General features: G+C 31.0%; 2 protein-coding genes across 3 annotated transcripts; one reads left to right on the top strand and one right to left on the bottom strand.

The window, feature by feature from the left end:
• Positions 1-1,701: 1,701 nt before the first annotated feature.
• LOC136079865 (uncharacterized) lies at positions 1,702-6,461 on the bottom strand. Of its 2 annotated transcripts, XM_065796531.1 has the most exons (6): positions 6,401-6,461; positions 3,752-4,014; positions 3,410-3,661; positions 2,885-3,117; positions 2,351-2,510; positions 1,702-1,889 (listed from the first exon to the last, which is right to left on the bottom strand). In XM_065796531.1, the coding sequence occupies exons 2-6, from the start codon at positions 3,888-3,890 to the stop codon at positions 1,759-1,761; spliced, it is 915 nt and encodes a 304-aa protein (XP_065652603.1). In that variant the 5' UTR covers positions 3,891-4,014; positions 6,401-6,461; the 3' UTR covers positions 1,702-1,758. The 2 variants fall into 2 exon arrangements, with proteins under 2 accessions (XP_065652603.1, XP_065652604.1); XM_065796532.1 differs by lacking the exons at positions 1,702-1,889; positions 2,351-2,510; positions 6,401-6,461 and adding an exon at positions 2,549-2,800 and having other exon boundaries at positions 3,752-5,230.
• A 2,468-nt stretch (positions 6,462-8,929) lies between these two features.
• On the top strand, positions 8,930-10,828 carry LOC136079864 (uncharacterized). The gene is made up of 3 exons (XM_065796530.1): positions 8,930-9,060; positions 9,146-9,344; positions 9,449-10,828. Exon 3 carries the CDS (start codon positions 9,707-9,709, stop codon positions 10,376-10,378), a length of 672 nt encoding a protein of 223 aa, XP_065652602.1. The 5' UTR covers positions 8,930-9,060; positions 9,146-9,344; positions 9,449-9,706; the 3' UTR covers positions 10,379-10,828.
• Positions 10,829-14,491: the final 3,663 nt, after the last annotated feature.

The raw sequence follows: 14,491 nt of genomic DNA, 5'->3' as shown, positions 1-14,491 counted from the left end.
AAGAATATAAAAATTTTAAAGCTCATTTATATTAAAAACTTTTATTTCAAGTTATAAAGGCTAAATGGAATAATTAAACGGTCTTTAAAATATATAAGACGTGCTACATGCTTCTGTTGGCAATTAAGAGATTTATATTTACGCCATCTATGAGCAGAATTTAAGCACTTACAAAAAGGTATAAAAATCGTATGCTTGCTTGCGCTGGCGGCAGGAGGAAAATCATTATTTTGATTGCAATATAAACAATACTTATAATACAAATATAATTTAATAATACAAATACAATTTAATTTTAGAAATAGCCATGCGTATTTCTGCGGAATCTGAAAGAACAATTTATGTCATAAATACTACGTCAATTCATTACTGTTGAGAATAAATGTATAATTAAACCAGAAAAAGATTAATGGAATATATATAGAATTGATTTCACACAGTGAGTTTATCAACACTTATTATAATATGTTAGATTACTAAAAAAGTAAAAATGCATTGGAAATAATTTTTTGCAGCCATAAATGAAATACTTTAAGCGTTAATTTAAAACTATTCTCACTGTGAAATTTAAATTGTTTACAAACTTATTTTAATTTTTAAAACGTACTTTTCCATACTTAAAGTATGTGTTTCGCACTTGTCGTATTTATTGTTGACACTTGTCGTAAATTCTAAAAACTTTTTTAAATTTAAAAAACTGCTTAAGTTTAAAACTAGAGATGGGAGTCGAACCCTTTTTTTAAAGTTCGGGTCCGGTTCGGTTATATCTAATGTTCGAGTTCGGTTCAGTTCGGTCTTAAGCACAGTTCGGGTTCGGTTCGGTTCGGTATCAACACAACTGTTTTTTTATTAGTTACAAAGCTTTACATCCACAATGATAAAACACAAATAAATTAAAGTAATATTAAGTAGTTAAAGCATTGCAAATAACTTGAATAATAATAATTTGCAAAGCTTTTATACTGCAACTTCAAAAGTTCAAAAAACAATGCAGTTGCTAATAGCTGCAGTTAAAGTGCACAAAACATTAAAGCAGTAACTTTCTGAACACAGATAACGGTAGCCTAAGTAGCCTACTGTCAGTCTAGTAATCAGGGCTGCATGTTGTATTTAAGAAATATCAGTATTTCCAATGTTTCTGGGTTTAGGCGAGCCCTGCGCTCACTCATCGTCACCCCACACACTGAAAACACTCTTTCACTGGCAGTACTTGTAGCAGGAATAGCCAACAACTTTCTACCAATCAATGCCATCGTCGGAAGCTTATGTTCACGGTCATTGTCTTTCCAGAATTGCAATGCATCACACGCTGTCACGGGCAGTGCCAAGTATTTGTCAAGTTCATGTCTTGTGTCATTACTGTCGGCGTTAGACACCCAGTAAACATTTGGACGTCCACTAGACGTACAATGGACGTCCGTTTTGGACGAACGGACGTCTGTTTTGGACGTCCTTAGACGTCTAAATTAAGTCCAAATGCAACATGTTTCGTCCGTCCATTTTAGACCTTAATGGACGTCTGTTTCAGATTTAAATTGGATGAATACTTTAGGTCTACGGACGTTTACAAGACGTCCATATTAAAGAAAAAGAAACGTTAACGCCTTTAAAAACCCTTACATTGCAACACGCAATAAATAAGAGTAATTTGGTTGTGGTATAGGGAAAAAGGAATGTTTTTGACAAAAAAGAAGATACAAGTAAACAGAATTCAATTTATCGATAGATCATATTTTACAAGAAAGGCATAAATTTTTCTTATAGTACGATACTCATGTTAAATAGTTGCAATTTTTTGGACGATTTCGAGGTTGCACGTTTCATAAGATCGCCAACTAGTCCTTCGATATTGCGCGCTTCCAAACCACCTTTGTCATATATAACTGCATCTAAAAGGAAAGTCATAATTACCTTAAATAATGTGTGTATATATATATATATATATATATATATATATATATATATATATATATATATATATATATATATATATATATATATATATATATACATATATATATATGTAAATATATATATATAAAGGGTGTTAGGAAGCCCAATGGCGCCGCCTATAACGCGGAATTTCCAGCAGGTTTTGTGGCTAACGCCCTGATATATATATATATATATATATATATATATATATATATATATATATATATTATATATATATATATATATATATATATATATATATATATATATATAAATATATATATATATATTTATATATATACATACATATGTACACACACACACATATATATTTAAATAAATATATATAATAACATTTGTAGAATATTTTTAATAAATGCTTAAAAATTAAGGATGAAATGGGACAAAAACTTACTCTTTAAACATTTATAAAGTAATGTAGTTAGAAATTTCCGCTTTCCTTTTAACCCATCTTTGCTGAAACAATTTTGCACGCTGCGCTCTAATATACAATCTAGCACGTTCTTAATAGTTCTCCGCGGAGTTGGTCCACCCACACTTCTAATCTGACGAATCTATACACAAAAGTAAAAAATAAACAATTATATAAAAGTGTGTGTAATATTTACATTAATTTTTCCACACTTGTGTGGTTTGGATAGTTCTTCATAATGACATATAAATACCATTATGAAAGAGTTGAAGCAATGTTTTATAACCGGATGCTCTTACTGACGTTAACATGAAGCAAAGTGCACTTGATTACATGTCACCAGCAGCAGGATAACCTTACTTAACGTAAGGATAACCTGAGATTACAACCGGAAAAAAAAACTATCCATTATGACACAAGTTACAAAGGTGCCTAAAGAAAACGCTATATAGCAAAAATTATTTAAAAACAAAAAACAGTAATTTAAGGATCTATTAAAAGGAACTTCAAATATACCTTCTGCAACCTTGCTACTTTACTTAAGTTTAACGTATTTTCCTGTTCACCAAACTTCTCTAACGAGTCAATAGGCTTTATAATTGCATCTGCTTCAATTGTGTCATTTGATACTCCCACTACACTTACAAAATTGCTTTCTAATAGATCTAAGCAGTCGATAATCTTTTTTTGATTTTGCTTGATCAGCGTAAATTCATTTGTCAACTCTTTAAAAATTGCATACTGAAATTCTAATAATCATATAAAAAAAAAAATTTAATTATTGCATACTATTATTGAAAACTTTAACTTTTTTCATATACTAAATCATAAATTTTATAATGGAATATGTTTTTAAAGGTACGTGTTTTATTTTTAATGTAATAAAACAAGCACACAAATAATAGTATGTACACAATTTTAGATTGTATAATGCCTTTTATTGTCAGAATGAACAGGGTATTAAAACGAGCAATAAATATGTCACATAAAAATAATGTATTACAACTAAATAAAAAGACTTATTGGTAATTTTTAACTTGCGTTTATTTGACATTTCTTTAAATGAGGAACCGCCATCACCCACTTTTGAAGGCTTCTCAAACAAATTTGTGGTTTTACAAGAATGATCTTGTTTGAACAATGATGCAATATTTAATTTCGAAGACGTTGTAGGCGTTTCCAAAATATCACTAGGTGTAAAACGTTGCGAAGATTTAGGAGAAGATTTAGGACTGGACGCGAAATCTATCACTGGACTTGCAGCTCGTTTATTCATTTTAATTTTTTGTATTGCTAAATAACAAATAATTCATGTTTAAAAAGATGTACTTTTATGTTCTGGAAAACATTTATTTAAACATTTCAAAAGGTTAAAATGATTACATAAATTTTCAGCCTCATCTTCAGTTTGAAAATGTAACATCTGGTTACATGTTTCTAATGTTCCAGAATCTAATATATACTCAACAAACTCAAATTCCTGCCATCCTGGTTCTGGTACAGCCCATTCTGCAATATACATACCAACTGTCTTGTACCCTTTTGGGGGGAAATAAACAATAGAACTACCCGAGTCAACCCAGTGAGCTGGAACTACTGTTTTGGTTGGTTGATTTTTTTCAATTATCACAATAGTGCTGAATAGTCTAAACAAAAAATTTTCTATTTATTAAAATTTTTATAGAATTAGTATGTTAGGTTTCTACCACAGCTCAAAACACAATTTCAAAACAATATAATCCATTTTTAAAAAATTAATTTTATAAAAACATGCAGCTCAGAACTATTATGAAATGTCAAAACAGCATCACACTCCAAATTTATGTATTTTTACTTGGGGTTAGTGATTTAACAAACTGTTAGAGCTGAAAAAACAGCTCCGAAAACTATAACTTAAGAACTGAGATATTAAATCAGCTATGAACACAAATAAACAAATTTATTATCATTTAAAATTTGCACAATTTAATAAAGGGATAACAACTCGATCATCTTCATGCATCAAACAAACACATTTTCTTAATACAATGTCTACATCATCTATTTTCTCCAAAGGATGTTTATCTTTTTTTATGACGAATATGTTTAGTTTATTAGAATCAATAAAATCTGTGAAAAAATTATCTAGCTCAGCCTTTTTAAAGGCATTGTAAACCAATCTACCATTTGGTAAAATTTCTTTTATAAAGCAGACATAATTTTTGCTAAGAAACCAAGAGTTTTTAGCACAATCAAGTTTTGTTATATGAGTAGAATTTTCTTGTAATGTTCCCTTCAACTCATCAAGTCTTTTTATAATTTCTTTTAATGGATTTCTTTTACCACGCACTAGACGCTTTATAGTTTGCAAATAATTTTCAAATCGAAAACAAGAATAAGCATCAAGAGGCAATTGAAAATATTCAACATCATCACGAAAATGTTTCAGATTATGAATACAGTAAACAGTGAAGGTATTACCATAATGTTCATGGGCATTGCTTACAAAATAGTTCATTAATTCACGTGCTGAATTTAAATAAGTCTGCCTCAAATTTATATTCTCTTCGCATAGCATACGAATGGCAAGCACTAAACTTAAGAAATGCTTGTATGTTTTAGGATTTATAACATTCTTAAGAACAACAATACCAGTATATAAAAGAAATGTCCTAAGTTCAGTTGCCTTCCAACGATTAACCTCAGTCAATTCACGAGGCTGTCTTACAAACTCTGAAGGTAGCTTTCCCTTCATTTGACTTAGACGAATAGAAATTTTTATTAAGTTTGCAGCAGATAATCTTCCTGAATAAATACGTGGATATGAGCCTTTGAAATAATATAAAATACGACGCACTGCACCTAAACAAACCAGATGCATATAATCTAATGGAAATTGTCTAACAAGATCTAAACTATGTATTTCATACAATGGCGTTATATTGTGATGATGACACCTGTTATCATTATTTCTTTCAGAATATTGACCAGTCCTTAGCTCATTATCAGTTCGTGAAGAAATTAAATTAGGATTTGTTGTATCATATACTATCCGACCCTGAACTGGGACCCCATAATCATCACAACGCTCACATGCATTGTAACCACTGTGTTGCACAGTTCCCTTTAAAAGACTTCGAGCCGGTGAGTCACATGGAATTGCAAATATTATAAAACTTATGTGGAAAGTTTTATATTATAGAAATAATATAAAACTTTCCACATAAACTAACAGTTTTATTATGAAATTCCTGAAGTTCTTTTGAAAAATCATGCAGAAAATTAATTGCAGTTGGCTTTTCATGCCCACCATACAACGCAATTGTAAACGGATTGAAGGTAGAAAATTGGGATGTTATTAACCATAACTGGTATCCAGATGACTTGAAAATTGGAAGACCATCTACATTAAACAAAAGTTTAATTTCTTAATCAGCACAAATATTATTCTTTAATATATATTCAAGACCTTTTCTTATACCGAGGTAGTAATATTCTCCAGCATTTAATTCAATGGTTTGAACTTTATCTAATGTGCCCAAGATGGTTCGTGAGTCTTTTGGTAGTTGATGACCATGAGATCTTAAAATCTTTAACAAATCATTGACACAAGCTTGTGTGCATTGGTGTTGCAGAGCCCAAATACGAATGTGTTCAGACAATAAATGGTCATAACTGGCATCATTAAAAGTAGAGAACTGGCATTCAATAGAAGTATCATAATCAACAGTATCATTACTTAAAGGAAAATCTATTGTCTCAGACAAGCAATTGTTATCATGAAATTCAGCAGAATTATTTTCTGAAAACAAGTCATGACTAGATTCACTATCTGATCGATGCTCAGGAAATAACTGTGAATATTTTAAAGAATAATTTTCGTTTAACTCATTGTTTGTATCACTTAAGTGCTCCTCAACCCACTCATCTTCATCAACAGATTGTGAGATTGCAAAAACATGTTTTCTGATGTTTCGCCAATAAGTAGTTTGCTCGCTTAAACAAAATAATAACTATTTGATTATAAAATTAGAGAAGGAACGTTGAGTATACCCTATTTGAAAGGTTTTAATCTAAATAAAGACTCTTGATCATATTTTAAAGCAGTTAAACAATAAACGTATAAAATAAATGCAAGGAAATATAACATAGTTAGGTACTTTAATATCGGCCGTAACTTTTCGTCGGAAATTGCACTTGGTTTTTCATATACTTAGATAAACCCGATTTTTAGTCATCTTTGGATAGTGTGTTTTTTTAAAACCAGACTGCTCTTTAAATTCTCTAGATTTTAAAATAGGCTCGTTTGTATTTCAACATAGAATACTTAATCTTTTTATAAATTACTTGGAAATCCTTCATCCAGTGTGTTGTTAGTGAAAAATTTGATTTTCAAAACAAGGTAAGTTTTTATTTTCGAAATTTTTTGCTTTTTGTGCTAGATAGTCATTTTTTTATTAAATTTGCATAAGGATGTATGTATCTAATTTACTTTTGCGTATTTTTTATGTAAATAAATTACCCAATTTTAAAAATAAATGCTTCCCAACGAACTTACCCACAAGTAACCGGTTATTAATACCGATAATGGGCATTTGTGGTGTTGCACAATCCAATTTAGAATAAATACAAGTTTCAACACAAGTTTCTTAAACTACTATTGTTATTTTTTTTAAATATGGTTGAATTCTAATTTCATAAAATTTGACATTTTTTTTACTTAGTTATAATGATTATAAAGTGTACTAAATTGTGCCTAGCTTAAATGGCATAATAATTAATAAATCAATAATAATATAATTGAAATAGCTATGTCTTATTTATCGTAGATTAGTTGCTAATCTACGATAAATAAGATTTATTTAAAAATTAATACTTAGTAGTTTTTCTTTGTTTTTATTACGTTGCCTTGTTAATTATTAAATATATAAATCCCTTTTTTTTTATTTCAGTTTTTTACAATAACTTGTTTTTGTGACATGGAGAAAATAATTAAAAAGGCAAAAGACTTTGAAGATCTTCTTGGTTCCCACAAGTATAAAATACTTTCAAATGGTTTTGTGTACAATGTTTTTTTAAAACAGAACAGAAATGCTACAGAAACAGCTAAATATTTAATTCAGCAATTTAGTAAAAGTGAATGTAAAGTTTCATCATTAACACTATCAATTCTGAGAGTTAACGAAAAAATCCAGTTTTTTAAAAGACACATACATTATAGCTGGGATAGGATAGTTGTTTTTTTAAGTGAAGACTTCAAGTTTCCGCTAGCCAGGGCATCACTTCTCCCTGTTCAGCCAAAGACACCTCCTTCTGTGTCTCTATTAAAGACAAGGATTAACAGAGAATGTCATTCCTGTGAAAAAAGGAAACTTTATAATAAAGCCTTACTTACTCAAAACAAAAAGCTTAGGACAGTGATCAAAACAGTAAAAAAAGAGAAAACAACAATCAATAAGACTTTTCAAGTTAAGAGAGTAAACCAACTAATTAAAAGAACCTCACGCCGGATCTCAAAATATCAGTTAAAGGCCCAAAAATATGAAGCTGATGTTATATCTTTAACAAAATCCTTGAAAAAGTTGAACCTCAAATGCAAAAGTTTGGTTAAAGAAAATAAAAGTTGTAAGAAGAAGATCCTGACATTAGAATTTACTATTTTAGATTTAGAAAAAAAACTTAGAGTTCAAGACTTAGCATTGAAAGAAAGTGATATTACCATAGACCAGCTAAACTGCGACATCAATCAAATTGAAAAGGGTTCAATTTTTACAAAAGAAAAGAAAAGTTTCAATGCCTCATTGCGTCTAGTTGTTTACCATTGTCTTGAAAGCAACGTGCCTGTAGATGCCATACCTAAAGTGATCATGTCATGTGCAAGTCTTGGTAACGTGAATTTGAAGCCTCAAGATCTCCCCAATCTGTCAACGATTGCGCAGATGTCCAGAGAAATGGGAGTAATTGCTCTGCTACAAGTGGCAGAAACAATAATAAATGCTGATGTTGTGACATTAGCATTTGATGCAACAACAATTAAGGGCATTCACATAAATCAAATTCATTTTGCTACTAAGCAACAAATCCTTACAGCCAGCATCACTGAATTACCAGGAGGCAAGGCAGAGGACTATGTAAAACACATTACTGATACCATTGAGGATTTAGCCAACACATATGCAGCATATTATAAATTAGAGATTGCTGATGTAAGGAAAAAACTAATGGGCAAAATAATGTCAACGTTGACAGACAGGGCCTCGGTTAACCATGCAGCAGTTGTGAAGCTAAACAGCATACTTGAAAAAGAGCTGTTAGAGTTAAACTGTCATCTGCATCCACTTGATGGAATAGCCAGTGAGACCAGGAAAGCACTTCAAAAGCTGAATGATACAATACCCAGTACCACTTATGGGTCAGATTGCAGAGCTGCAAATCTTTTGTACAGCATTTCAAAGTTAAGGTCAATGTTTGAATTATGTATTTGATCCAAATAATGTAAACAAACTGCATATTGTTACTTTTTTTATAAAATCAGAGTTTAATTGCTTGCTATATTTTAAATCTGCATTATTGTATTTCAGATACAAGGCCAAAAGAGATCCGCATGGTTTTAAATCCTTTCTCAAGCAAAGTGGATTATCTTGCAGTACTTTTCCAAGGTATGTTGGCAACCGATTGCACATACTGTTTTGTTCAGCTGGCATTGTATACAGGTACTGACAATTGGTATTTAACTATCTAGTCCATGCATTTGATTTTCCAATAGCAAATGCATAATTTGTTTTATTCTGTTTTTAGGCACAGACAAATACTAGTCAACTATCTGGAGAAGTACTGCAACAACACGACTTTACTGAGGACAGCTCTACTAAGAGATTTCAAGAATGAGGAGATAATGATCCATCTACAAGCCCTTGGACTCTGGGGCAAATTCTTAACTGGACCTTGGATGGCCCTTTTTTATGCAGAGGAAAAATAAAGAAACCATTTTGAATTGGTATGCAATTTTTTTTATTCTTACAATGTAACTTAAACATTTAAAGCATGTATTAATTTATGATCTAAAAAAATAACTTCTAATAAAAAATAACTCCTTTTTAGGCTGAGTATCTCAAATCTGCAATTAAGGTTGTGGAAATACTTTGTAATGAGCCGGAATTTCTATTGTCGTCACAGTTAGATGCATTTGGTCGCCCACTGATTTCTGATGAGACATTGGTTACATTACGCATTATTGAAGGGAAGTATTTGGAGCAATTGCTTTCTGTTTTAAAAATAATAGCTAATGCTACAGTGACAGTTTTAAAAAGACAGCTGTCAAGGTAATTGACTGGTGAACTCTCTACATCGAGCCAGTTCATGCAAGATAAGGCAGTTAGTGCCCCTATTAATAATATTTGGGCTGAGAAAACCCTTGGCATGATAGACTTTTTTACTCGCAGGGCGCCTAATGCTGAAACTTCATTTTTAGATGGCAAGACAAAGGTGAAGGTGAACAAATCTCTGGACTGGCTGTGTAATAATACAAAAAAAGAGCAAGAAAAAATTGTTAAATTTTGTATATCTAGGGGGGCAGTTTCAAGAAAACAAAGTAAAGAGAGAAGGTTGAGAGGAGAAGAGTTAGCAAAGTTACGGTTAAAAGAAAAAGGTCAGAAAAGAGAAATGGAACAGAGAAATAGATTAGCTAGAGATATAAAAAAACTTATTTTAGAAAATAGTTTAGATATTGTACATAATTCCATTTTCTCTTCACTCTCAGAATACCAAAGAGTCAAAGTATTAGAAATGTTAAATGAGGATCCAGTTAAAATTGAAGGAGCTAGAGTTGAACATTTATGGAATGAGGAGGGGAATGAAGTAGCTTATAAGGGAAGAATAGTTATGAAGTTACCACCAGTTACTGGAAAAGTTGTTAGTTTTATAATTGCATATTGGAAAGAGGATGAAGAAGAAGATGATGCAGAAGACTTTAAAATACCAGTAGATAGTCTCTTGGCTGACGTTGCTCTTGGTGATTTAGTTTTCTATTGATTCAGGTTCTACATTTAGTTACCGGTATTTAAATATTAGACAAATGTTTACAATAGTATTTTATTTTAGTTATGCATTTTAATTTTTTTGTTCTTTTGAACGTATCATTTTTTATGATTAATTGTGTTTAACTTTATGTTGTTGTCAATTTTACTCCATTTTAAAAGATTTTCAATATTATATTGATAATTAATATTTATATGAGCCTCCTTTCAGCAGACTAGTAATTTGTACCTTAAACATAAAGTTAATGTAATGAGTCATATACCTTAGAAAAATAAGTCTTCTTTGCACTTAGTTTGTGAACTATTAATTTTTAAATTGCATCCTTGTCAAAATTCACCCCCACTCCACTTTGTTTTTTGTATCTGATAAGATGAAAATAAGCTATTTGATCCATAAAAAATTTAATAAATTAAAGATCTAATAATGATGAATCACTGTTTTAAATTTTATTACATTATCTCAGTCGGTTTTTTACTTATGCAGTTTTTAGTGCCAGTAACGCAAAATATTGGTCACGGTTTTTCTTAATTTTCTATAGCAGAAATTACCACTTTTACACGCGGAAAAAAAATCATAACTTTCGTCATAGTTAACATAGACAGGCAAATTAGGCGTCATTGGATAGCTCTCATTAAGCTCTATGTAACAGCATAAGTTTTGTAATTGTATTATTATATTGAATTTTTTATCAAAGTACCTAACATAGTTTATGTTTATGTCAATCAATCAATATTTTAGACACTTTAATAACTGCATATATATATATATATATATATATATATATATATATATATATATATGTGTGTGTGTGTGTGTATATATATGCAGTTATTAAAGTGTCTAAAATATTGATTGTCATATGTTATGTCATATATTATATGACATATAATATATATATATACAAAAGTGAGAGAATTTACTAACAATTACAAACTGATGATGCGTAAAGGTCTACTGTCATAGTCTATGACAGTAGACCTTTACGCATCATTTTTTTAGTTTTTTCTTTAGTTCTTTCTTTATGACATATAAATAACTAGAAATAAAAATAAAAATTGTATATAAATTCTAAAATAGCAGGTATAAAAGAGATTGCTTAAAAGTAAATATAGTTATTGTTTTAACAAGGAAAAAAGCTATTGTCTAGAATCTTTCTTAAGCAACACAACTCTAAGATATTTATTATCAACCATTAAATTACTTATATAATTTACTATTATTCAAGTGAAATATTATAAAATCATTTAAAACATATTACTAGCTTTTGACTTAAAGCTAAGACTCATAGCTTTATAAACCTCTATTTATAAATACATATTATGATAATGACCTTATTCTCATAGTACGAAAAATTAAGGTTTATAATCTGGCTAATAAATCTAGCAAGCTTTGAACCTTATAAATAGTGTTGACCTATCTGTGGGATCTTTTTTCAGGCTTTTTTTTAATTCTTTTTTCAGAACTCTTTGATTCCATTTCGAATGATTTAAAAGAATTTAAATTTAAATCAAACAGATTAACAAGATTAACACGAGTTGAAAGTATAGCTAAGCACGTCGATAAAATAGCTTCGGTAAGCCCATGCGCATTAAAATCAAAACTTAATTCCTTCGGACGTCTATGGACGTCCACGGATGTCTAATTACGAGAATGCAATGGATCAAGTAGAATTTAGACTAAGTTGGACGTCTAAGCACGCCACGGACGATTGGACCAGTTTTGCACGTCCTAGGACGTCTAGCAGACGTCCAATGTTTACTGGGACAATGGAGTGGCAACTGTTTTTAAGTCTGCCAGCAAATCATACGATTCAAGATCTGCTTTATTCTTCTTTGCAGGAGGCAGCTGATCTGAATGACTGCATTCACTTAAGCTGTCTATATCTGTATTGCCTGAGTCCTTTCGTATCACCTGATTTGGTGAAGAAAAAATAATTTTGTCCACCATACTACGCATTTCTGAATAAACAAAATTGCGATCGTCTGTATTGACAAAAGACAAGTATTTGTAAGAAGGAACAATAAGTGTTGATAGCTTGTGCAAAGGATGAATAACATATTTTTCATTCAAACTGGAGAGAAAAACTGCCTTCAAATCACGCATACTGTCACTGTCTGAACCATTGATCTTACAGACTGATCGAAGATAAAAAAGCATTGGCCATACATCAGGGGACGTCGGCACATTGTCATGTGACAATTGTACAGTAGCCTTGTGAAAGAGATGCAAAAATTCTACGACGTCATGCAACAATTTTTTATTAACGTTGTTCAGTTGCTCAAGTTTGTCAAACTGCTTTGAATCAGCAAGAATTGACTTGACATGATCTAACTGGCATGACAGTGATTGCAAAAGAAAAAATTGACTGTTCCAACGAGTCGCAACATCCTGTTTGAGAGTGTGATTTAGTTTCTGGTTTTTCCCACTATGTTTAAAGTAGCCCACCATTTCCTTTGAAGTCTTGATCATTTCATGAACTAAATTAGCACCAGGGGATTTCAAAGCTTTTTTAACAGCTAAATTAAGATTATGACCTGCACAACTAAGTCTAACATCGTTACGATAAGCCGACTTCATATTACTCCCATTATCAGTCACAAATACTAAATTGTCACTTTTTATAGTCTGAGGGAAAAGTTTTTTAAGTATTTCAGTTGTCTTTGCTTTTACGGCAATGCCAGTCTTAGACTCACTAAACTCAAACAATCCAACACACTTACTTATAAGGCAATAACTGCTGTTAATGTAATGTGCTGTAAAAGTTTGATAAGAGTATTTTAGAATGTCATCGGTCCAGTGATCAGTTGTTATTGCGATATGAGTAACCCCATCAAGTTCGTCTGTCAGCTTTCGAACACATTCGTTGTAGAACTTTGGTAGTAGAGTCTTAGACAGCGTTGTTCGATCACACATAATATCCTCAAGTTTCACTGATCCATACTTCGATCCAATATCAATCATTGTTTGAGCAAAGTGACAGAACCCATCATCCTGAACACACGAGAATGGCTGAATGTCTTTTGCAATCATGTAAAGGGCTGCACGTTGAGCATATTCACAAATGTGTTTAGGAACCTGTAAAGTATAAAGCAATAAACAATAGACATTAAACACATAGCAATACATAATGGCCTTTTTTTTTGTACTACAAAAAACATTGTATTTCTAAAATATTGCTAACAACTTGTAACAAATATATTTTGCTATCAATGGTAGCAAGTGAAAAGTTAAAACAGTAAATAGGAAAAAGCAAGATCCGCAAACTATATTTATTAACCTCTGTCTTTTTAGGTAAAAAGCTTGTCATTTTTAATTGTCTAGGTTCTGAACTGATCTTATTGATGTGTGATGTATTATGTCTTTGTAAAGTTGTAGTACGACCAATTGGCACTGACAACCATAATCCACACTGCTTACAAACGGCAAACTCCTTGACAACCTGTTGATCATAACATGATTACTCACAGTTATACAAAAATCAAATAAAGTGTATTATAACTAAGGTCAATTGACTCTATTTAGCATTTGATATTCAATTAATTATCAAACCTGAATGCTGCTCAGTTTGGCATTGTGTGCAATATGCAAGCCTGAGAGATGCAGGTGATTATTGATTTATTGAAATATTTATAAAACTAAATAATTTTATATGCAGTAAGTATAGCTACAAACCTCATCCCCAACTTCAACGCAACGGAAGCGTGTCCGTTCACTCTTTGTCCATGATGCAGGTACTGAACGAGCCTTGTTACTGGTATTGATGCAGGTACTAAGCGAGCCTTGTCTGTTATCAATTTCTCCAACACTTTTTCAGTCCATTTACGAGTTAATTTACTGTTACTCATTATTACTACAATATTATGTAATTATTGCAATCATTAATTACTAAAATATGAATAAAAACTCAGAACATTAACAACACCTCAATATTGCAAATGTTTAGAAACAACATTTCCATTTTGGTTGGTAATGTTATGAATTAAAGACTTATCGCGAGGTTAGAATTATTTTGTTCTATTTCCCATTTTAAACGTTGGGAGAAAATTTTTCATTTTTTTCTAAAAGTAAAAATTACTTAAAATTTTAGCTAGTTTTTAAAGAAATAAT

The sequence above is a fragment of the Hydra vulgaris genome, chromosome 04, assembly GCF_038396675.1.
Source record: "Hydra vulgaris chromosome 04, alternate assembly HydraT2T_AEP".
In the NCBI taxonomy this organism is placed as follows: Eukaryota; Metazoa; Cnidaria; class Hydrozoa; order Anthoathecata; family Hydridae; genus Hydra; species Hydra vulgaris.
This window is presented reverse-complemented; position numbering and strand designations above follow the sequence as displayed.

Coding starts and splice junctions, on each gene's coding strand:
- LOC136079864 (XM_065796530.1), top strand. CDS start 9,707: ATGCAAGATAAGGCAGTTAGTGCCCCTATTAATAATATTTGGGCTGAG.
- LOC136079865 (XM_065796531.1), bottom strand. CDS start 3,890: ATGTATATTGCAGAATGGGCTGTACCAGAACCAGGATGGCAGGAATTT. Junction 2,511..2,884: donor AAGTAGCAAGGTTGCAGAAG/GTATATTTGAAG, acceptor TTTTGTGTATAG/ATTCGTCAGATTAGAAGTGT. Junction 1,890..2,350: donor ACTTTATAAATGTTTAAAGA/GTAAGTTTTTGT, acceptor CTTTCCTTTTAG/ATGCAGTTATATATGACAAA.